Genomic DNA, 23,680 nt, shown 5'->3' on the forward strand with positions numbered 1-23,680 from the left:
GGCAGCAAAGTATCTCATTATCAATACTTTGGTCCAAGAGACACTTTTTAGACTTTTACAAACAAAATAATTAAAATTCCTAAAATAAAAAATAAGCCCCTCCGTGTATCATTGCAGTTAAAAAACAGATGCAAATAAAAATATTGAGATAATAGTTTATTGCACAAAAAATTGCTCTTGCTCTGAAGGGCTTGTCTCGCCATAAACCTGACTTGTAACTTTCCCATGGAAAATGAATTGTATTTCAAGATTTAAAAAAAATAATGTTCAGTTGAAAACAGTATATTTTAGTGAATTTGAGTCCAAATACATAAAATGTTTTGACTCTTAAAATGATCACCAATTTTGTTTCATTAAATTGGTTGTAGGTTTATTTTGTGGGTCTTTGCCTGAAACATTTGGGAACATCAGGAGTAGTCAACATGAATTTACAATAAAGGGGAACTAATTAATTTAAAGTGCCAGGTTAAACAACTGTTGCCTAGCAACCATACTCTACACATGGGCCAAAACATCTCTTAATTGCACAATAGTTAGAGCCACATTACAGCAACAGCAATTGTTAAATGTAGCTTTAAACTCAGAATATATTTGTGCGTAGTTTGACATTTCCATCCAAAATGCCACTTGGGACAGTGTTGACACAGAAAGAGGGACTGGTTTAGAACTCAGCACTACTTCTTGCATTTCTGTACTTTTCAAATTGCTACTTGAAATGATGTAAAACATTTGCCACATTTACTCATTTGGACTTCACCCACCCTGGAATTAAACTCAGCATAGATAGCAATGATGTCTGGTAGAAACAATCTTTATTCTTTATTTTTGGTGGAGGTCTTTAAATGTGGGTGTATATCCAAAAGTGTGTACACAGCTGTACAGTGTTGAGAAGACACTGAAAACATGGAAAGCTACCAAAGAGAGAATGGACATGATAAAAGACAGTAAAATTTCTACAGACAGACACAAAAATGTGAGAAACATTCCATCACACATTTGCCAAAAAGTCATTTAGCGCTAACTCAATGTGAACATGTGCTGTCAAAAACACAGCCGAACACAAGCAGGCACCAGCACAAATTTAAATATAGAAAATAACTTCAACAATATAAAAACAGGGCGTCCCGATTCTAAACTGTACAGGTGGGAGCTCTGTGGGTTAAGACTGATGAGTGGTCTACTGTGCTGCGGCTGAGGGTTTGCTGTCGATTAGCTTCTCCACCATTAGCTTGGCGTAGCGAATGCGGCTGGCTAGCTCCTTGGTGCAGCCGTACTCCTCCAAAAGAGACATCTTGTAAGTGCGGAAGTCCTTCTTCTCGTTGATGTACGTGACAGCACCCATCAGAGGACACAGGATCATCTTGGTGTGGTCCTAAAGGAGAGGGGAGAGAACTGGTGTCAGCACAGGCCTACAGTCATGACCAAAATGTAGTTTGTCAAATGTTGTGTTTTAGCCAACTACATCTATGATACAAAAAGAGCAAGGGCCCGATTGTCTTGTCTGCTGTATAGAGATGTTAAATGATTATGTCACTTCTTGGTCCAATTGATAACTTCACAGCCGTTCCAGCTGTGTGTGGTCCCCCCCCCCCCCCATTCTAACTGTCCTGGACTCGAAAATTTTACCAGAAAAACCTGCCTGAGGTCTACTTAGAAAGGACTGATTGAAAGGGCATCTGACTTAAATCCCATGTTACAACAATAGTGCAAGGCACAATTTTACGCCATCTCATGTTCTGACCTGGAAGAAGTTGATCTGTACAGTGCCATTAGTAAGGTGCAGGACTATGGCGCTCTTTGTTCTGAACCACAGAGACAGGTAGGGCATCCTGGCCAACTCATCGCCTTCCCGCCTTGCCATGTTGGCTCCAGTCTTCAAAAGATGTTCGCTCATGTAGTTCCTGAAGTATTTTAGTAGTGTTATCTGCACAGAACAAGAGACAAAAGTCAGATCGAAAGGCAAGAACCAATTAGAGTGAACAACTGACCTCCCACATGATATACAAGGGGCCATTTATCGGGCCATCTTTTACAACGTGACATTTTGAAGATAAGAAATGAAAGGATTGTCAGAAGCTGCAATAATATCTTAGTGTCATCTTTCAGTTGACACATTGCCCACCTTTACTGTCAAAATTAAATTGTTATGAATTTCACAATTATTTGTGGTTATGAATTTACACAGTCCAATTTCCACACACTTCTCAATCAAAATGTTTGCAGTCCAGTAGTTTTGGGGTACTTTTCTCCGTATGCTCCTGTGTAGGCAGGATCCTGGTTGTACTGACCCTCTTGTTTAGTGCCTAGTTGTAGGGTTTGGTACTGACCTTTTTGTTTAAAGTCTGGGGGTAGGAGCGCACGCTGAGGTAGGACTCGGCCGCGGTTTTGTCGATGTACTGCAGACTGTCTCCATCAGCATACATGATCAGACGAGTGTAGTCATTAAACAACACACCCACACTGTTGTCACAGAGCTGGTACCCTGAAGCACAGAGCACATATTCTGAAACTGTACTGATGAAATCAGCCTTTGTTTAGTAGTTTTGGGTAAAGATTCAAGACCAATAAGAATATTTACTATGAGAGATTTGGTGGCAGAAATGTTTTTAAATTACTTATGTTTGATGGTAAAAATGCTTCCATCACATCTACAAGATTGGATGAGCCCATTCTTACCAAGACCATATTTATCAGAGTAGTCCACCCATTTGCTGATCCAGAAAATGGGGATGCAGGCAGGGTCCTCAGCCTCCTCTGAAACAAGAGGAAAATGCCAAATTGTTTGAAAGACCATGGGGGCACTCAACAGTGTCGTAGTAGTAGTAACTTGATACCTTGTCGGACATTGACCCTCTCTGAAGGGTTGACAGATATGAGGCTGATTATCTGCTTCAGCAGGTCCCTCAGGTGTGAGTCCTGATCTGGCTCTCTATAGACACGCAACGAGGACAATTTTAATAAGAGGCACACATGCTGAAGCATGGAAGTCAAAGCGGCATAGTGGACAAGCAGGTGGTACTGGTACCTACTTTCTAATTTTATTGGGGGAAAATTTTAAAAGTTAAATTGTTGATAGGTCTATGCATATTTAGCAGATTTCACAGCCATAATTTTCTAATTCCAATGGAGACTTAAATGTTAATGCCACATACAGCTAGTCAATGAAGTCTTCCAAATGGTGAGTGTTTGTGTAAATGAAGATAGTGAAAGATGTCGCCGTTTGGTTATGGCGTCAATAATCGTGAATAATTGTACAATTGTGATTTTTGGTTTGCAGCCAAGTTGCACAGAAAATCTCTATAAACCATTTTGATGCAGAGTATTAGCTCTTCATACTCACTTTTGGGGCTGTTCCTCCTTCACCTCTACATTCTCCATCCCTGTTACAAACACACAACACATTAACCATCAGAAACCTCACACTCCCACACATGCTCCCTCCCTGGTTGCTGTGGTTACCCTTATTGTTGATGGCAGTGAGTGGCCGTCTCTGGCTCTGCATCTCGGGCGCAGTAGAGGGGGCGATGGAGAAGCGGGGGGGCACAGTGAGACAGGTGGTGGGCAGGCGCTGAGGCACGTACCCGGACACCATGAAGTCATCCGTGAGCAGCTCTGTGACGGTGGGCCTCTGGGAGGGGTCTGCGTGCAGCATGCGTTTGATCAGGGACGAGGCTGAGGGGTTAATGTGCTGCAGGAGAAGAGGAGATCCTTCAATGACTGGCTTATAAAAAGGTTTATGTGAGAATAAAAACACCTCTATAAACCAAAATACCTGCATGACCCTAAAGGTAATTCCACCATCCGTTTGTACAATACTTACACGTCAAACAAGAACTTGAAGACATTGTGCTTGAGCCTGCTATAGTTATAATCCATGACACCCATGGATAATTACATTATAATTTGCATTATTTTAATTGTAATATGGATAGTCGCACATCACGCTTTGTACTGTAATGACTATGTTCTCCAATTTTATTTTCTTTTTCTTTAGAATTCAACAGTTTCAAAGTACAGAGCAGTCAGTATATGTCAGTGAAAACGGGGGTTGATCTGCAATATGGCGTCTTGAAAATAAGCAATTAAAGATTGCTCAAGCATAGCCAAATTTGTTTTTTGGGAGTGATTTGTGTGAGTAAATGGAGAGGGAAAACAGCAATAAAACTATATAAGCTCTGAAAAGTCAATTTTGCATAATGGTCTGCTGTAAGCTCTTCAAAGACTTCAAAGCTCTTCAGCGAAAAGACCTGCATAACTTTGAGGCTGTAGTTACCCAGGGGATGGTGTAGTTATTCTTCTTGATGCGGCTGTAGGTCTCCTTCAAGCAGGACGTCTCAAATGGAGGCTTACCCACCAGCAGCGTGTATCTGGGACCAGCACAAGACATTAGATTTACCTTCCCCCTCCTCATACAACCACACAGTCTGATAATCGAATCCACACTCACAGTATGCAGCCGAGCGACCACACATCCACCTCATAGCTGTGACCCTTCTTGCACAGCACCTCGGGGGCGATGTAGTTGGGTGTCCCACACAGAGTCTTCTTTCTCTCACCATCAAACTCGATCTTTGTGGCCAGTCCAAAGTCCCCTGCAAAGTGAAGATGGAATGGTATTGATGAATTACTAATAAACTTACATGATCCAAATATATATAAATTTCCACAACGCACTTTGGGTTCGACAGCATTTAACTCAATGGAAGAATTATCTGAATCCACCAGTCTATGGATATGGGTAGTAAATACTTGAGTTTTGCATTGTACGGTATGCCTAAGACAAATACATTTTTACCCTCCTTTTGTAAGCAAGATCTGAAAGTTCTAATTCCATTGTCAGTTGCCGGTGGGTTTGGTCTACTCTATCCAAATACAGCAACTCATTCCACCAATGAAAAATCCATTCCTCCTGCAAATGCCAGATTTGGGTTTGGCATTTTCTAAAGCAAAATTAGCCTATAATTGTAATTGTCTTTAAAATCTGTTCTGCCCATTATTGTATAATTTGAACATTTTCCTTCCATTTGTGCTAAAATGGCTACAAAACGCCACAAAATGCCATGTTTATCTCTGTTTAAGAAAAAAGTACTGAGGATGTAGTACAGATCAGGGGGCATGTATGGCAAAGTAGATTTTTTTTAGAGCAATGATGTCTTGAATGCAGAAGTATAAAGCTTACCCAAACATGCATGAATCACTCTAAATACAACTTCAAGGAGGTAAATGGCAAAAAACTCTCAAATGAACTTTGTGACTCACATTTTCCATACTTGGTTTGAATGCAAAAGACTGCATAATATGTCCAATATACCCTTTTCCAATTTAACTAGTATAACCACTCCCAGGTGCAGTGTGTGCAGAGCAGTTACCGATCTTGAGGTCCATGTCATCGTTGAGGAAGATGTTGCCGAGCTTCAGGTCTCTGTGGATGATGCGGTTGTTGTGGAGGTACTGGACCCCCTTCAGCAGCTGCATCATCAAGTAACGTGCTTCTGGCTCGGTCACAGCCTTACGGCGTTTGTGTAGCTCCAGCAGGGACTACAAAACAGAATATAGCTACCCATTAACTACCAGTCTAAAAAGAACAAACAAAATCAGACATGTCCCATGTCAAAAATCTGTAAAACATTTCTTTGGTTTTGCTCCCTTCTCTGAATATATACAGTACAGGTACAGAGGAGGGAGAGTGAATATATGATACACTGCCAGTATACACTACCAGTTAACCATTTATTTTAATAAAAGTATGCAGTCTGCATTGTCTGGCTGCATCTTTATTGATCTTATTTTGTGAGTAAGCAACATCATTTCCCCCTTCCTATGAGATGCCCCATATGGTTCAGGAATCAAACCTGGGACCTGCTGTAATCTCTTGGGAATCTAGTCTCCTCCCACTGTGCAAGGTAAACATGTAGGTGCCCTGGTTTCCACGGCGAACTGTCTAAACATATCTGCCCTGAAATGCAAGCTGTAATTAACTAGTGTGAAGGAGACCATTTAGCACCTTGAGCTGCAGCAGATGAGACAGGCCCAAGGCATCATGCTTTTTGTTAGATTTTATTTGAAACTTCAGTGTCTAGCAAAGACGCTTCAAAAAATGTATTACATTTAAAAGTAAATATTGTGTAAAATTAAAACATAAGCACTGAGAAAAAAAATGTGCTTGCATTGTCAGTTTGCAGTGTACTATGTACATTAAGAACATTTTTTTAAATCAGAAAAGCCAAAAAGTCACATTTATTCCCCACATATTATACTGAATGAAATTATTCAAGAATGGATAGCTTGTGCCACCATAGTCTCGGTATAAACTTGTGGGAAACACTGGGATGAGACTCTTAGACAATGGCATTTGAATGAGAGTGCAAACATGTGAAAGATAAAGACAACTGAACAGGGTCTGGTTATGGCAACCGTTGGCCTTTTACCATCAAGTCCCCTTCCCCTGAGCCCTAATCACTCACCCGTCTCCTGCACAGCTCCAGCACCACGAACACAAAGTCGTCATCCTCGAAGAACCCATGGAAGCCCACCACATTCGGATGGTTCAGGCTCTTGTGGATGGCGATCTCAGAGCTCATCTTCTCCCGCTGGTGCTGCTTCAGGATCAGAGCTTTGGGCACGATCTTACCGGCGAACACCTGCTTGCTCTCGAGGTCCGTGATCTCGAAGCACTTGGCGAAGCCTCCCTTGCCCAGGAACCGGCCTCTGGAGTAACGGCGCATGGTGCGGGAGTCGACCAGGATGTCGGGGATCTCTTTGAGCGGAGCCGATTTGGGGTCGCCATTTGCGGCTGCTGAACTGGGCTTCGCGACGCCTGCGCTCATCTTAAAACTACCCTTTTCTCCTTCCTTATTTTAATTCAAAACTTTAAAACCCTATCTTATCGTAGATTACGTGATAAATGTACGTTTAGTCTGACGCAGGCCCTTACCAAGCAACGCGTAAAAGCCAAAGTCCGAAGTCCTCATAAACGCCAATCAAAAAACATTAAATCGCATTCAAACACGAATAAAAACTAATCTAACGCTAAAACTCGCCTGCTTACATTAAAACTTGTGCTTTCTAACCTCTCCAAGAGCGTGCAGCCACAGCCTTACTCCGTCCTTTGACAAGTCTCCAGTAGAAGTTTAAAATGCTGTGCCAGTCGTTACGCGCATGCTGATTGGCCCGCTACATTTGAATTCCGAAGCAGCGCGCAAGGCATCACGGGAGAGCGAACATAAAAATAGCCAATCACGAAACGGCTGCTCAACGCGCTGGCATGTGATTGGTCGGAGGGATGACGGGCTTCCTCAAACAAAAGTCTGATGGGAAATGTAGGCGGAGTGGTCTTTAACAAGGCACGTTCAGTTGTTTTTCGAGTTTTGGCTGTTTCGAAATTCAGTTAAATGCGGGATTGTGATTATGTATTCGAATAAACATTGTATTAATAGTTTGGTTCTGGCTGAGACCGAGTTAAAATTTAGTCTAGACCGAGTTTAGTTCTGATTTAGACCTGGTTTAGACCCATGCTTGGTCATTTTTTTGCTCACTTGTTTTTGTGGTTTCAGCTCTTGTTTAGTCTAGTTTTTAGATTTAGTCCTGACTTTTTATCCTTGTTTATTCATTAGAAAGCTTTAGTCATCACTTAACACTGGTTTTGTGATTTACTGAAGTTGTAAGATAAGATACGAGAACTTCTATTGGTCCCACAGTGGGGAAATTTGAATGTGATAACACAAAGTACAAGAACAGCATGACAATAGAAATGTACAATCACATAGACGTTTTATACCTTTAATATAATTACATACAAAATTAAGTAAAACTAGAGCATTTTGGAAGTGTACAACTATGTTAGGGAAATTATTATGTACAATATGTTTCTATGGTTTAGTAACTTTCAGGTCTTTTATGGGAGTCATATCTTCTTTATCCATTCATCTCAACTAGCCATTCAAAGAATCTTTTTGTGTTTATGTATATGACAGCCAGGGCCGCCCTTAGCTTTCAGGGGGCCCTGAGCTGAATTTGTCCCTGTGATTCACATTTGACAACATTATGACTCTGCTCTCATCACCTTGATCATTTGTATTTGTATTTATATGACCAACATCAGATTGAAAACATCCAGAATGTCACAACTACCATAGTCACAAGAAGAGTAGAGAAACATATAAGGTATGGTCCAGATTTTTTTAATTCTAGACATTTTTTCTTCTTTTCTGCTGGATTTTAGTATGTCCCAGTTGGCGACAGTGGGCTTAAATTTACATTATAAATGGTCCTTGCACCAGTGTAAATACATAGTTGCCCTCACCTCTGCCCAGATATTTAGGCTGCTGTAAACACACAAGCCCCGTGTCCTAAAAACTTTATATATTATTTTCAATATAAATGTATGAGCTCTTTGGGGCCCTCTTGTGGCCTCGGGGCCCTAAGCAGCTGCTTAGTCAGCTTATAGGTTGGGCTGGCCCAATGTGAGAATTCATTTTATCTACAAACTAATACAGAAATAATTGAAAATGGTTCAAACTGAAAGTGGGAGTGTGTTTGTCCATTGCAATGATGCATAATCTGAATACAACATTGCAATACAATGATAATATTTTTTATTAACCATTATTATGATCCTGTTTCTGCCAAAAACTACTGGTGGTGATACATTAGACCTATGGACAAGACACATTTTTGAAGAGCCAATTTTGTAGGCTACATAAAACCATTTAAGCACTAAACCATTGCATGACAAATCCAGAATGATCTCACTCTGTATTTTTTCATACAGATTGACATCTCATCTTTGTAAAGTAATGAAGAAGTGTGTATTCTAGATCCCAGGCAACTAAACATACATTTCCAACAAACACAATTGTAAACAGTGTAATATGCTCATTACTCAACATATATTCAGACACAAGCGCATTAATAACTTCAGGTTTCATACTTGTTTTTAGTAAATATAGAAAGTGAAAGTATTCTACCTGCTAACAGCCCATGGCTGAACTTGTAGTAAGTTGAGTTTGTTATCCTTGGGTTCTTCCAAATGTTTCATATAACTCACAAATTTCTACTGCTTCTGGCCATCATTTGTCATGTTCCAACTTCTTCCCAAAATAAAAAATGAGCTGGAGGACAGGTCAGAATTCTATAGTGGAATTTGATGCTAGGTTGCATATTTGTAATATTTATTTTATTGCTGGCACTTACAGTTCAAAGTCTTCTCAGTATAAATAAACAAAAGTGAAAGCTTCACAATAGCTTCAGAAAGTGGTGCCATTATTCAACCCCAAAGAAGTGATTGTTGTCAGCTGAAAAGATGTTAAACCATAAGATTAATATGACAACTTTGCAGAGCCAATCCCAAACAAATAATAATAATAAGGTTCGAAATTTGTGATCATAAATTATCCTCTATCTGAATTTAGAACCAGAATTAGGTAGAGTAGCCAAAAATTGTACTCAAGTAAGAGTAATGTTATTTAAAAATGATATTGCTCCAGTAGAAATACAAAAAAGTGGTGCAAGAGATTAGTTAAGTAAGATTTCAAAATTATCTGGGAAAAGCACTTCTCAGATAAACGTAATTTAGAGTAACTCTCAGGACGTAACACCATTTATAATTATGTCATTTATGTAATTTATTGTGAAGTACAAAACATGAATTAATGCACAAAATCTGGTATTTTCAGATGACACACAAATGAGAAAAACTAAATCATATCTGAAGAAGCGGAGCAAGAAACACAAATGTTCAAATCATTTCTTATTGTCAGCATAAAGGTTTTGTCACTTGTAAACTTACTCATATTGTGGATAAATAATATGTCTTGTTGAATAATGCATTTGCGAAGCCTGGTTATATATGAAACACAAAAAGGTTTAATCTTTGTTGCAACAGTAAGTCTCCCCCTTAGTCCCCCTTTAGTCTTTCACCAGAGTACCTAAACTGTGAGTATTTACACCAGAATTAAAAAGCTACATACATATCAAAGCAGAGGGACTTTTGTTTCACACCTATAGGTTACACTTAGACAAGTAAAACAACATTAAGTTTTCTGTGGGATGGGGAGAGAGGATTCACACGTGTTAATGTCTGGCCTGGACTGACAAAGATCAAATGTATTTACACAAACATATGATAAGAATATTTTCTTCACATCATGAATACACATATATTTCTATTACACTCACATTGGAAAGAGACACCACAACTTTTAGTCAACTAAGTGTACTACAATAAAAAAAAAAAAAAAAAAAACATTACTCAAGTAGTAGTAAAAGTATGCTGCTAGAAAAGTACTCTGAAACTCTGCAAAAAGTACAATTTCTTTAAAAATACAGCTTATTATTAAATTTGACCATATAATGACCAGTCAGCTTAAGCCATGTACAGTGTAATGTTTTCTTCATAATAAGGAGTGGTGAAAGTAGAGCAGTTCTCTGATGACTCACCTGATTGAAGCTCTGGTTTGGATCCTGGACTGGTTCAGACCCCGCTGGGAGAAGAACCCATGAGGCCCAGATTTAGGCCAGAGTCTAAATTGGACTGAGATCATGACAAGGCAATTTGTAATGAGGTCTACAACGTGCGTAGGCACAGACATAGCAGTTAATACCCCATATAAGTAAAATACCCCCTCTTTAATGCTGACAACGTTTTCTGACAAATGAACTACTGTCATGTAAAACATCACACATTAATACATATGTATCTATAAGACTTTTATGAATTAATACAAATAAGCAGAGAACTGTAAACTCAAGTAAAAGTAGCCTCCAGTTATGGCTGCTAAAACTAGTATTGAAACTAGATACTAATTTGAGCAGGACAGAAACAAACTTTTCCTCATTCTAGCTTTAGAATCATTTTGATTTGTATCAGAAACAGCATAAGACACATTGACTAGTATAAGCCCAAGGACCACTATGGAATCTACGTGGATCGCCACATGATAATATAAAAGAGTATTATAATTTGGTTGTGATATTAGAATCGGTATGCATCGAGTCTATTCCTTAGTATCGAAATTGAATTTTATCTTTATATTGTGACAACACTATAAGGTAAAAGTATAAAGTACGCATAAAAATACTACTATAAGTAACAACTTTTTAACGATATTTTATCAGCATTTTAGATCATTTTCCTGATACAGAACTTGCTCAGTTAAGCAGTGAAAGCTTATGTTATTTTAAATCACAATCCACATATTTCCTGAACTCTGGCCAATCAGAGCAGGTCATGCACTGGGATGATTTGAGGTATACAGTACTCAGTAATTTCTATTATTTAAAATGTCACTAATTTCAATTACATGCCTGGAATTAGAGCCTGTTTACTATCAATGTATTTATGTAATCAATTTGTAATTAGTTACTTTCCACCCATGAAACACTAACTTATGTAACAAAGCTTGTGAAAGCTCAGAACCTCCAGAATTCACTCACTGAGCTGCAGAGGCTGCACTAGCACTGATTAGTGATTGGCTGCAGGTGCTGGGATTTGGATAGTGATGTTTCAGATAAGAGAGAGGCCTTTACCTTGTATCTGGGGACACAGATACAAGTTTTAAGTAATTTAAAATCATCCCAATCAATCTTACATAGTGTCTTTAGCTGTTAATAATCTTAACACTAAAATGTGATATTTTACAACCCTGGCTGGACTTGAAGACTTGTGATGTGTCAATGCATCTTTCAATCTTAATGGGACTTCTGGTTAAATAAAGGTGAAATAAACAGAGAACATTTGATATATGAATGTACTTTATTTCAACCCCATCACACAGAAGAAAAGCAGATAAGCATAAACGTTTCATGTGGTTTATTTGAATAGGGACAGGTACAAAAACTTTGACTGTATCACAGCAGCCCAATGCATGCATCACAGTGCTCATAGCCGGAGCACTAAACTTAACTTGCTTTATTCAAATGTGTGCAACATATTTCCACGTGTTTACGACCACGGGTTTGGACACTTATGGACCATCAGATAAATCAGAGCGGCTTTGGACAGAGACATGAGGGACACCTCAGGACAACAAGGACGAAAAAGTTTATTGAGTAAAAGCACAGCCACAATGGTACAGAGCAGATAAAGGCACATGAGCCTTGGTACAACTGGAGAGGTCATTTCCCTTGTATGAATATCACCCATCCCTTTAAACATGTGCTTCTTAAGGAGACTGTTTTCTGTCCTTCATTTTGATCTTTGTGCTTTCTTATGGGTAGAATATGTGCCTGATTTTGAGTTGGCATTTTAGTTGTATTAACAAGAGGCTACAGACAATGTTTATTCCACATTTTAGCATTAATCAATGCAAAATCAAGAATTTGTGCTTTTATTTTCTCTTTTTTTGTTTATTTTACATTTTGAGCTGAAGCACAAGGGATGCAAAGCTAAAGCTAAGACCAAAATTGTGTAAACCCTAATTTATTGTATCTTTTAAATATACACCATAACAGATACCAAATATTTTATTTAGTATATAAGAAACTGGCACTAGTTTTGCATATTATTCAGGAATAGTTCAAGTGAAATCATTATAACCAGTATAAAATGTTTGCAGCCTCAAAATACAAAAAGCCTGGTCCATATTTCAATTGCACAGAATACCTTTAATGCCAAAAATGACATAAATTATATGGCAAAGAATATGCACTGCATTTTGGCACTTTATACCTCATCAGAGGGTTTAAACTTTGGTGTGCTTCTTTACTTACTTAACATTCATTTGCAAACTTTTTCTGCTAAGGGAATATTATTTTGTTCTTAAAGAGGGGGTATTTTACTTCTATGGGATATAAACTGCTAACACGTAACATATTTAGATCACCATGTCCTCCCTCCTTTTGCTGTCCATGCTAAGTCACTCCCCCTTCAGAGCGCTATCACAACATAATCAGAGTGTATCCCACTTATGAAACTGCTGCATATTGCATCAAGTTTGTGAAGTTGTAGTGTATTGTTTTATATCTTGCTCTTGTATATTTATGGAGAATTGTCATATGGGAACATGGATAACATAGTCTTGTGGGTTGAACATTACATAGCTACTATTTACTATTTAAAGTCACAAATGACTTGTTATTAGCTGCTGATCATGGACTGCTCTCAGTCCTGATTCTGTTTGACCTCAGTGAAGAGTTTGACACCATTGAACACAGCATTCTACTACTGAGATTAGAATGAGACACAGGAGTCAGAGGGGCAGACCTCAGCTGGTTTAGATCCCATTTATCAAATAGGGACCAGTTTGTTAATGGAAACCAGAGTTCCTTGCTGTGTTCTAAAGTAGCCTACAGAGTACCACAGGGTTGTGTACTGGGTCCAGTCCTATTCACACTTTATATGCTGCTGTTAGGTAATATCATCAGAAAACAGGCATTAAGAAGTTAAGAATCTGTTGATGACACACAGCTGTACTAATCAATTAAACCAGATCAAACTGATGGAATAGATAAATGGATGACACTTAATTATCTGCTTCTTAACCCTGAAAAAACAGAGGTCATTGTTCTAGGTCCCAATGGCCTGCAAGACTCTCTATCTGACCAGATAGTCACACTGGACCATGTCACTGTAGCCTCCAGTTCTACTATAAAGAACCATGGAGTCTTATTTAACCTAGAGCTTTCATTCACAGCACATATAAACCAAGCCTTTAAAACAGCCTGCTTCCACCTGCATAATATTGCCAAAATCGCAAATATCATGCCTAAAAGTAAGTATCGATGCTTTTGTTACATCAAGGCTAGATTACTGTATTTTAGTATTAGGGTTTGGGCTAAAAAAGCATAGTAAGAGGGGGAAAAGTTCAGCTACCTTAACTTCTGTGTTATGGACTCAGCTCCTGCCCACATTAAACAGGCCCCCACAGTCTCATTCATTTAAAACCAGGCTTAAAACATTCTTTTTTGAATCAGCTTATGGCCAGGAAAGTTAGAAGCAGAAATAAAGCCCAGAGTTTTAGCTAACCTGCCTTAGAAGCATCTATGCTGGGGAAGTATGGAAACTTGAGCACTATCCTATGTTTCTCCACTTTCCCTGTCAACAACATTCACTATTCAGTTCACCTGTAGTCTGTTCATTGCTATTCACAAGTTCCAAGTTCCCGGTTCCAGTCCCACAACTGTTTCAGATGCCTGGCTGCTGACTGCCTAGGTGATGACTAGACCTCCCATGCCCTTCCTATGCCCTGATCCTGTTTTGTGGACCCATATCTTCCCCTTCCCTCACATGACTGGATGACGCCTATCCTATCCTGGACGAGCCGTCCTCTGTCCCTTGGACTTGAGTGGGCTTTGGTCCTACAGATTTGAACATTATCTCCAAACGGATGTGTATTAGTCCTGGACACATCTGCAGTCTGCCCGCCCTTGGGAGTGAATCTCTCCTTCACTGTGGTTCAGGGTTTTTATTTTACTTGGTGAAAATGGATGTTCTCAGACATCCATTATTCATGCCCTTGTTTTCTATGAATTTTGGTTAATCTGCTTCTCTGTTATTACCCAATGTTTGTTTCCCTGTTGGATTTTCTAACTTTCTGTTGGTTGAATCACTGCTCTGGTTAGTCTCTACTACTGCCGTGATTTTGGTCTTTACAAAACATTACTGAATTGAACTGTAAGGATGGTTCGTAGAGTGCCCAGGAGAAATCGAGATTTGTCAAAATTGCATGGATGACATATAAAACCTCTTCAGCTCTGTTACTGATGAAGGAAAAATGTTATAATATGGTAGAGAGCTAAAAAAAATGATTTTGCATAATACCCCCTCTGTAATTCAAGTAACTAATGATTACCTCAACAAGACATTTGCAGGCACATTTTAACACATTTCTGATGAATTGCCATATTGTAATATATTGTCATGGGGATAGTGCTGTTCAGTTTTGTCAATATTACCCACCCCTTTCTGATGCTTCACCTCTTTAAGACACATCACATAAAGTAACCAGTATAAATACACTTAATACTTGTAATCCCACTTCAGTGGCTCAGTACTCCCACAGTGTGGCGCTGTCCAGGCTCTCTGCATTGGCTTTGAGGGCCCCCGCGTGATCCCCTTTCAGGTACTGGCCCCCCGCAGCACGCACGGCCATCTTGTGGAGGTCACAGAAGAGGAGAAGGAAGGGAACAGGGACCGGGCTGGAGCAGAGCACAGAGAGGTCGGGCCCCACGCTCCAGTACAGGCCCTGGGAATCTGACAACAGGAAAAACAATAAATAGTAATGAAATATTTATTTGTATAGCACTTTTCAAAATGATAATTACAAAGTACTTTCTGGTCAAAATTACATTTACAAAACAATGTAGATCCATAAAACAACCAGGGAACAATCAAAAGACATAGCATAGACAAGCAATAACAGTAAATATATATATAAATAAATAGCCAATTAAAATAAATAAAAAGCCCTTCTGTAAAAATGTGTTTTTAAAAGAGATCTGAAGGAGTTTAATGAGCTTGCTTGTCTAACACTTTCTGGCAGACCTTTCCAAAATTTTGGAGCTTATGCTGTGAAAGCCCTATCACCCTTTGTAGCCACAGAGGTTTTAGGGACAGTGCGGAAAGATGCACCAGAGGAGCCAAGAGGTCTGTTAGGCTCATATGGGACAAGGAGCTCACAAATATATTGTGAAACTTGATGGTTATGAGCTTTATATGTGATTACATTTTTATTTTTAAATCAATACGATAATGCGCTGGTAGCTAATGCAGGGAGGCCAGTACTGGAGTGATGGATTTAAATATTGTTGTGTTTGTCAGGAACTGAAGGCAATAAATATACCTTGAGTTGATCCCTGAGTAGGGAGTAGGTCATCAATTCTTGAGGAAATGAAACAGTGTATATTTTTTTCAAGGTCAAGTTGGGATATAAATGGCTTCATTTTTGTCACAAGCCTTGAGTATCTTGGTGATGGTGGTGTCTGTTCATCAAATCATCAAATCAAATAAATAAATAAATAAATCTGAGTCCAGGAATACTCTCAGGTTTGTGCAAATCCCTTTATTGTACCAAGACTTTCTAACTGCTGTAGAGAGGGAGGTGGTATGTTTATATTACAAATTTGTAGGATTTCTGTTTTATCTTCACTTATTTTAAGAAACATGTTGGATACCCTGCTCTGCATGTATTTGTGGAGTTGGGCAATGGTATGTAGTAGGAAGAGAAGGCACAAGGTATTTTAGGGAAACTATATGTTTTTACTAATTTTTACTATTTTTACTATTTACTAATCTGATCAGAAAAAGAAACCATATGCAAGATTTTGACTTTAAGTTTCATAAACTTTACTTATCTGTATCCCCAGATACGAACTAAACATGTTCAATGAGAAAAACTTGTACCGTATGTATCCTCTATCTGCAGATTAAGGCACTGACAACCCAGATTCTGTTGTGATTGTAGTACCTTTTTTAAAAAACAGTTAAGAGACAGGCTACATGCAGTTGCATTAGGTTCCCTTGCATCCAACAACTTGCTATTTTGAGCCTCATTTGAACTGCTCCACTCGTCAGTGCACCAGGAGATGTGGGCATATTATTCTCCGTTGTTTTGTGTACAAGAACATATCCACTAAGAGCTGACACATTCAGTAAATAATACCACATCACACAACTGGTAATACTTAAGTTACTAAAAGTTGGAGTAAGAGTACCTTTGATTGAGTAAGCTCCGTTGTGGTACTCGAGCAGGAACACATCGTAGGAGGCGCGGTTGGAGTCCAGAGTGGGCTGGCCTGGTTTGCGTGCTCCAATGAAACCATGCTCCCCACGAAGCACGATAATTGGACGGTTTATCAGCTTCACCAGGAAGTGCTCTGCCTCTCCTGTGCCAGCAGAGGGCAGGTCAGAGCCACACACAGGATTACAGAGATGGTTTATGTACATAGATATTTGTGATGTTAGCTAACCTGCACTGTCCACCGTAGCCGCTAGCTGTCCATTCTTCTTAGCGGTCACATATTTGCCATTAGGCGCACGAACACACACATGACTATCGCTCCACTCCAGCTCAAAAAGGCTTTGAGCAGACCTGAGGAGGAATGGACATCATGCTGTTTTTTTGGAAACAAGACGGTTGTAATTCCTAAAGTGTCCAGGGGTGGTTCAGGTTTCAACTGTGGTCATTTGGGCATTGTTTTTGCAATCAAGATGTTTCTGGTCCCATCCAGAAGCCATTTTCCATTTGATGGTCCTGGCTTGAAACACTGAAAATTTGCCCTATCCCATGTGGATGCTCACTTGTCTCCACTGGGTACTCACTTGCCTAAACTCTCCTCCCCATGCTGAATACTCTCCGGGTACTGAGACTGCTCTTATCAAGGTGACAAATGATATCCACCTGAACACTGATGCAGACTAGAGGATTGGTGCCCCAGGGGTCAATCCTGGGATCCCTTTTGATCAATCTCTACATTCTGCCGTTAAGCCAGTTAATACGCAGCAATAAAAACGCAGAAGTAGACGCAAACTCAGATCTATGTCTCACTGGCAGCAGGTGAATATGGACCAATGGATTCATTCTGTTACTGCATCCAACAGATCAGTGTGTGGATGCAAAATAAATTTTTCCAGCTAAACTCAGACAAGACTGAAGTCATCATCTTTGCGCCACAGAAACAAAGAGAAAGTGTCAGCAGTCACCTCCAGTCTCTCTCTAAAACCTTCACATGAGGCTAGAAATCTAGGGGTAATAATGGACTATAACATCCATATCAAAGGAATAACATCTGCAGCTTTTTACCATGTAAAACACTGCAAAAATCAAATATACGTCTCAACCAGACTTGGAGAGACTTATGTGTTTGTCTTCAGTAGATTAGGCCACTGTAACGGCCTGCTCACTGGCCTCTCTCGCACTGTGAGGACTTCAGGGACCTCAGAGTGCGGTCCAGAGTCAGGACCAAACATGGGGAATCAGCATCTCAGTTTTATGCATCTACAACCTGGAATCGTCTTCCTGAATATGTGAGATGGGCCTCAACTTTGACTATGTTTAAATCCAGGCTCAAAATAATTCTGTTTAGCTGTGCATGACTGAAAAGTTTTTATTCTGCACTGCACTTTTTAATGTCAATTTTATGATGATTTATGTTTATATTTGTTTGTATTGTGATTTTAATATCTTTCGTATTCTGTAAAGCATTTTGAATGACTTTCTTTGTGTTAACCTGCCTTGCTTTACTCACTTAACCTCACCTAACCTCCCATCCTCATGTTGGGTACTCACTTGACTAACTTCCCTTCACCATGCTAGGTACTCACTTGTCGGTGGCTGTGCTCTGGAGGCCTCCGCTTGGGGTGAGTGCCCAGTACTTCCCCGAGGCTGTCTTAAAGGCACACCGGCGCTCCTCTGGGCTCATCTCCAGCTGAAACACTTCCTGGTCCTCCTCCTCGTCCTGATTGGCTGACAGATCCATACCTGAGGGTCACATGATTAAGGACCAGGTTATAAGAGTTTTTAGCATGCTGGACATCATCATCTCCCTTTCATATGAAAAATGAATCTGTCATGACATGTTACCTTGCCTGATACAAATATTTAACCTCATCATTGTTCAGTGTTCCCTCATCTCTCCCTCATAGGTTGTCTGGGATCCAGAGTACACACTTCTTGAATACTTTACGAAGATGGGAGCCTGGTTACTGAGTCTCCCCATTTGACTGGGCTTGAGACGCAATGGAGGATGTGAGGACCAGACCAATATTATTCTGTATAAAAAATATAGAGAGATATCATTCTGGATTTGCCAGGCAACCTCATAGGAGGTGACTGTGGTCTGCTAAAGTCCTGTCAAATCAAATCTGGACAAGAAGCTTTCACATCTGCATTGTTTTATGAATGCTACATATGTTAAAATAATACTAAGGCAACATAAAATCTAACAGTTTTTGCTTGATCCCACCCTTCTCTCCAAGATTTTCTCTTCTCAGACTCTCCTCTTTGTTGCCCCTTTCCCTCCCTCTCATGTCTCACTCCTTTTCTGTCTTCCTCTCTTTCACTCCTTGGGAAACCTTTACAAGATGATGCAGAATTTAGAGGCGGCGTGATGGAGTATGTGGATGTGACCTCTGACCTAACACTGACCTTGTCGCGTGGACACGTTCTTGCCATTTCCCGCGGTGAGCACGACCTGCGCGTGGCTGCGCTCCAGAGCGAACAGTTCATCCTTGCCCGTGCGCGTGCCCTTGCCGCTCTTGAGGGTTCCTGAGGAGCCCGTGGGGGTCAGGTAACGGCCCTCTGCGTCACGGAAGGCCACGCTCCCGGAGCGGAACTCCAGAGTGAAGCCAGTGTGCTGGTCCGTGTCCGCGGACAGAGTGCCGTCCGCGCGGAGGAAGCGGTGAGAGCACGTCTGCACGTGGTACCGTTGGTCCCGGTACACCAGCGTGATCAGACTGTCCACGCCCCACGGCACGTCCCGGTCCGCGCACACATCCCCGCGCGCGCTCAGGTGCACGAAGCGTTTGCGCGCTACACTGTACAGGTTGACCTGCGGGTGCACAGCCAGGTGCACGCTCCACTTTTCCGCGGGCGACACGCTCGAGGCGAAGCATGTGATGCGGTCCTGGCTGCCGCCCAGGTACCGCCCGTGTCGCTCGGACTGCAGAGACCACCGCCCGTCCGCGTGCGCCGTGATGATGAAGCGGCAGTCCGGAGCGCGCGCCTCGCTATCCGCGGTCACGTTACCGTCTTTGTCCGCCGCGAGGTACCGGCCCAGGTGCGACACGAGAAACACCGCACTCCCGTCTTCGCCGGTCTGCTCCAGGGTCCACGTTTGCTTCTTCCGCAGACCGCTCGCGGACGCATTCAGCTTGAACCCAAACGCCTCCGCGGTCAGGTACCGGCCCTCGCTGTTGATGAGCCCCAGAGGAAGCTGCAGAGCCCCGGTCGTGCACATGCTTCAGGACGCCTCACACACACTTGTCTGGGGGGAAAAGTGCAGCAGGGAGCGGAGTGTGTCTGGTGGAGGAGTGGCGCACAAAGTGATGAGGAGGAGAGAAGAGAGGGAGGCAGAGAGAGAAGACCAAAAGGAGAGAGACAGAAGGGGAGGGGGAGAGAGAGAGGAATTGGGAAAGAAATGGGATGATGGTGAGGGAGGGTATGGCAGGGCAGAAAAGGGTATGTCTTGTCACCTACCTCCAAAGCCTCCTCATACACTAGATAAAGTTAAAGGACTTTTACTTATGTAACTACACATATGAGCTGAGGACTGTTTTGTCTCATCATAATCTTTGATACCAAACTGGATCATGGTAATCTCAATAGGCTGAAAATATACCTAATTGATTAAAGCTATCACCTATGTTTACTTAGAGCTTATCTATTTATTTAGAATGCAGTCACACATAGTCACAGGCTGAGCATGCAGCTGATGGACACATAGAATCAGAATCAGAATCCTTTTATTGCCATCGTTTGTGAACACAGTTCACAAACTAGGAACTTATTTTGGTGATAAAGTACAACATAAAACATAAAACACACTGAATAAATACAAATACAAATAAGGGCATGCACGAAGTCAAAAAAAGATATGCTTAAAAATCAAATAAAATACTTAAAGGTAGAAAATATATACAACAGCAGCATCAGAACAACAGTGCAAACATGACTTATTAAAGTGATCGGTGTTATAAAGTGTCCAGTTTTGTGCAAATATAAAGTGTTCATGAGACACACTGCAGAGGGGAAGAAACTGTTCTTATGACGAGAGGTTCTGGTCCCAATGGACCGTAGCCTCCTGCCAGAGGGAAGTGGCTCGAATAGTCCATGTCCAGGGTGAGAAGTGTCAGCTGCTATACGTCCTGCTCGTCCCCGAGTCCTGGAGATGTACAGGTCCTGTATAGATGGAAGGCTGCAGCCAATCACCTTCTCAGCAGAGCGCACAATGCGCTGCAGTCTCTGTCTGTCCCTGGCAGTGGCCCCAGTGAACCACAGTGATGGAGGAGGTGAGGATGGACTCAATGATGGCCGTGTAAAACTGCACCATCATCTGGACCGGCAGCTTGCGTTTCCTCAACTGCCGAAGATGGAACAACCTGTGATGAGCTTTCTTAATGAGGGAGCTGATGGTCGGCTCCCACTTGAGATCCTGGGTGATGCAGGTGCCCAGGAAGCGGAAAGAGTCCACAGTGGTGATGGGGGAGTCTGTCAGGGTGAGGGGAGGCAGGGGGACTGTGACTTTCCTGAAGTCCACAATCATCTCGACTGTCTTCTGGGCGTTAAGCTCCAGGTTGTTGCTGCTGCATCAGGACACCAGCCGGTCCACCTCCCTCCTGTAGGCAGACTCATCGCCGTCCGAGGTTAGTCCAATGAGGGTGGTGTCATCCGCAAACTTAACCAGTTTGACGGAGTCGTGGCTGGAGGTGCAGCAGTTGGTGTACATGGAGAAGAGCAGGGGAGAAAGTACACAGCCCTGTGGAGATCCTGTGCTGATAGTCCGCGTGTCCAAGACATTCTTCCCCAGCCGTACGCGCTGCCTCCTGTCCATCAGGAAGTCAGTGATCCACCTGCAGGTGGAGTCAGGCACGTTGAGCTGAGCGAGCGAGTGGAAGGAGAGACACCATCTGGACCCGCGGCCTTACGGGGATTCTGCTTCCCAGTAGTATAGTGTATGTAAACCTGAGGTTTACATACACTATATAAAAAGACACACACTTTTTTTTCTCACTGTCTGACATGAAATCAGACAAAACTTTTCCTGTTTTAGGTCAATTAGGATTACCCAAATAATTTCCATTTGTTAAATGCCAGAATAATGAGAGAAGGATTTTTTTTAACAAAACCTTTCATTGTTTTCTTCAAAGTCAGCAGTTTATATATATTTCATTAGTATTTGGTACCATTGTCTTTAAACTTTCTAACTTGGGTCAAATGTTTTATTTATCCTTCCACAAGCTTCTCTCAATAGCTGGCAGGAATTTTGGCCCATTCCTTCTGACTGAACTGGTGTAACTCAGTCAAGTTTGTAGGCCTCCTTGCTCGCACATGCCTTTTCAGGTCTGCCCATACATTTTCAATAAGACTGAGATCAGGGCTTTGTGATGGCCACTCCAAAACATTGACTTGTTTCCCTATTTTTAATCCACTTTGGCGGTATGCTTTTGGTCATTGTCCATTTAGAGGATCCATTTGTATCCAAGCTTAGACCTCCTGGCTTAATGTTCTTTCCTCATGATCCCATCTATTTTGTGAAGTGCACTAGTCCGTCCTTCAGCAGAACATCCCCATAACATGATGCAGGCACCCCTGTATTTCACAGTTGGGATGGTGTTCTCAGGCTTGCAAGCTTCTCCCATTTTTCATCCAAACTTAATGATGGTTAAGTTATGGCCAAAGAGTTTTTTGTCAAACCACAGGACATGTCTCCTAAAATTAAGGTCTTTGTCCCTGTGTGCATTTGAAAACTGTAATGTGGCTTTTTTATGTTTCTTTTGGAGTAATGGCTTCTTCCTGCAGTTTTCAGATGCCTGAAGGTGCCACGTTCATTTGTTCAAACTATTATATGGAAGTAGAAAGACCATGGGAATCATACCCCTCAGGAAGGAGATGAGTTCTGTGTCCCAGAGATGAACGTGCTTTGGTCTGATGTGCTTATCAAGAACAAAAACAAAAGACCTTGTGAAGATGCTGGCTAACACTTGTAAGTATGTCATTATCCACAGTAAAACAAGTACTGTACCGACATGGGCTGAATGACCACTCTGCCAAGAAGAAGCCATTATTCCAAAAGAAACATAAAAAAGACAGGGACAAAGACCTTAGGTTCTGGAAACATGTCCTGTGGTCTAAAATTGAACTGTTAGGCCATAATGAGCATTGTTACATTTGGAGGAAAATGAGAACTCCATCCTAACTGTGAAATATGGGGGTGGCTGCATCATGTTGTTGGGTTGTTTTGCTGCAGGAGGGGCTGGTGCACTTCATAAAATAGATGGCATCATGAGGAAAGAACATTATGTGGAAATACTGAAGCAACATCTCAAGAGATCAGTCAGGAAGTTAAAGCTTAGGCACAATGACGCATGAAGCCAAATTAAGCACAATGAAGCATACTGCCAAAGTGGTTACAAAGTGACTTAAGGATAATAAAGTCATTGTATGAAGTGGCCATCACAAAGCCCTGATCTTAGTCCTATTGAAAATGCATGGGCAGACCTGAAAAGGCATGTCTGCCTACAAACTTGGCAGTTACATCAGTTCTGTCAGAAGGAATGGGCCAAAATTCCTGCCAACTGTTGTGAAAAGCTTGAGAAAGGATATACAAAACGTTTGATTCAAGTCATACAGTTAAATGTCAGTGGTACCAAATACTAATGACATGTATGTAAACTTCTGACTTTGAAAAAACTCATGAAAAATTTTCTTTAAAGCAAAGTTCCTCCTGGGCTTTAGTGGGTCAGCGGGTCAATATTAAATCATCATTATAATTGAGTTTAAAAGCACAATATTCAAACACAGCTTTACAACAGTGCAGTTTCTTGTTTCAGACATTCAAACATTCAAACACACTTACAATAATACAATACAATATTTACAGTTGGTCACTTTGGTGTAACTTCTGTGTAAGGACAATGCAATCCACAGTGAAGAGCTTTTGTGTGGAGCTTACAAGTTTTCTGTGGTGGTGGTGGGTCTGCTCTGGGCTCTCCCATCATCTCTCATAATGCAGTGAAGTATTTTCT

General features: G+C 41.2%; 2 protein-coding genes across 3 annotated transcripts; both read right to left on the minus strand.

Moving 5' to 3' along the window:
- Positions 1-795: 795 nt before the first annotated feature.
- On the minus strand, positions 796-7,160 carry plk1 (polo-like kinase 1 (Drosophila)). Of its 2 annotated transcripts, none has more exons than XM_033972762.2 (11): positions 6,465-7,160; positions 5,370-5,538; positions 4,448-4,592; positions 4,274-4,367; positions 3,460-3,688; positions 3,341-3,380; positions 2,835-2,929; positions 2,677-2,754; positions 2,328-2,482; positions 1,742-1,924; positions 796-1,372 (listed from the first exon to the last, which is right to left on the minus strand). In XM_033972762.2, the coding sequence occupies exons 1-11, from the start codon at positions 6,825-6,827 to the stop codon at positions 1,178-1,180; spliced, it is 1,746 nt and encodes a 581-aa protein (XP_033828653.1). In that variant the 5' UTR covers positions 6,828-7,160; the 3' UTR covers positions 796-1,177. The 2 variants fall into 2 exon arrangements, with proteins under 2 accessions (XP_033828653.1, XP_055088521.1); XM_055232546.1 differs by having other exon boundaries at positions 3,341-3,383.
- Positions 7,161-11,917: 4,757 nt separating this feature from the next.
- On the minus strand, positions 11,918-19,963 carry LOC117369968 (fascin-like). The gene is made up of 5 exons (XM_033965313.2): positions 19,083-19,963; positions 18,260-18,416; positions 16,906-17,027; positions 16,651-16,821; positions 11,918-15,190 (listed from the first exon to the last, which is right to left on the minus strand). Exons 1-5 carry the CDS (start codon positions 19,891-19,893, stop codon positions 14,985-14,987), a joined length of 1,467 nt encoding a protein of 488 aa, XP_033821204.1. The 5' UTR covers positions 19,894-19,963; the 3' UTR covers positions 11,918-14,984.
- Positions 19,964-23,680: the final 3,717 nt, after the last annotated feature.

Source organism: Periophthalmus magnuspinnatus, chromosome 1, assembly GCF_009829125.3.
Source record: "Periophthalmus magnuspinnatus isolate fPerMag1 chromosome 1, fPerMag1.2.pri, whole genome shotgun sequence".
NCBI classification, from domain to species: domain Eukaryota; kingdom Metazoa; phylum Chordata; class Actinopteri; order Gobiiformes; family Gobiidae; genus Periophthalmus; species Periophthalmus magnuspinnatus.

Coding starts and splice junctions, on each gene's coding strand:
- LOC117369968 (XM_033965313.2), bottom strand. CDS start 19,893: ATGTGCACGACCGGGGCTCTGCAGCTTCCTCTGGGGCTCATCAACAGC. Junction 18,417..19,082: donor GAACGTGTCCACGCGACAAG/GTCAGTGTTAGG, acceptor TGTGACCCTCAG/GTATGGATCTGTCAGCCAAT. Junction 16,822..16,905: donor GGCTACGGTGGACAGTGCAG/GTTAGCTAACAT, acceptor CTGCTGGCACAG/GAGAGGCAGAGCACTTCCTG.
- plk1 (XM_055232546.1), bottom strand. CDS start 6,827: ATGAGCGCAGGCGTCGCGAAGCCCAGTTCAGCAGCCGCAAATGGCGAC. Junction 1,925..2,327: donor CCCAGACTTTAAACAAAAAG/GTCAGTACCAAA, acceptor TGTTCTGTGCAG/ATAACACTACTAAAATACTT. Junction 1,373..1,741: donor TACAGATCAACTTCTTCCAG/GTCAGAACATGA, acceptor CCTCTCCTTTAG/GACCACACCAAGATGATCCT.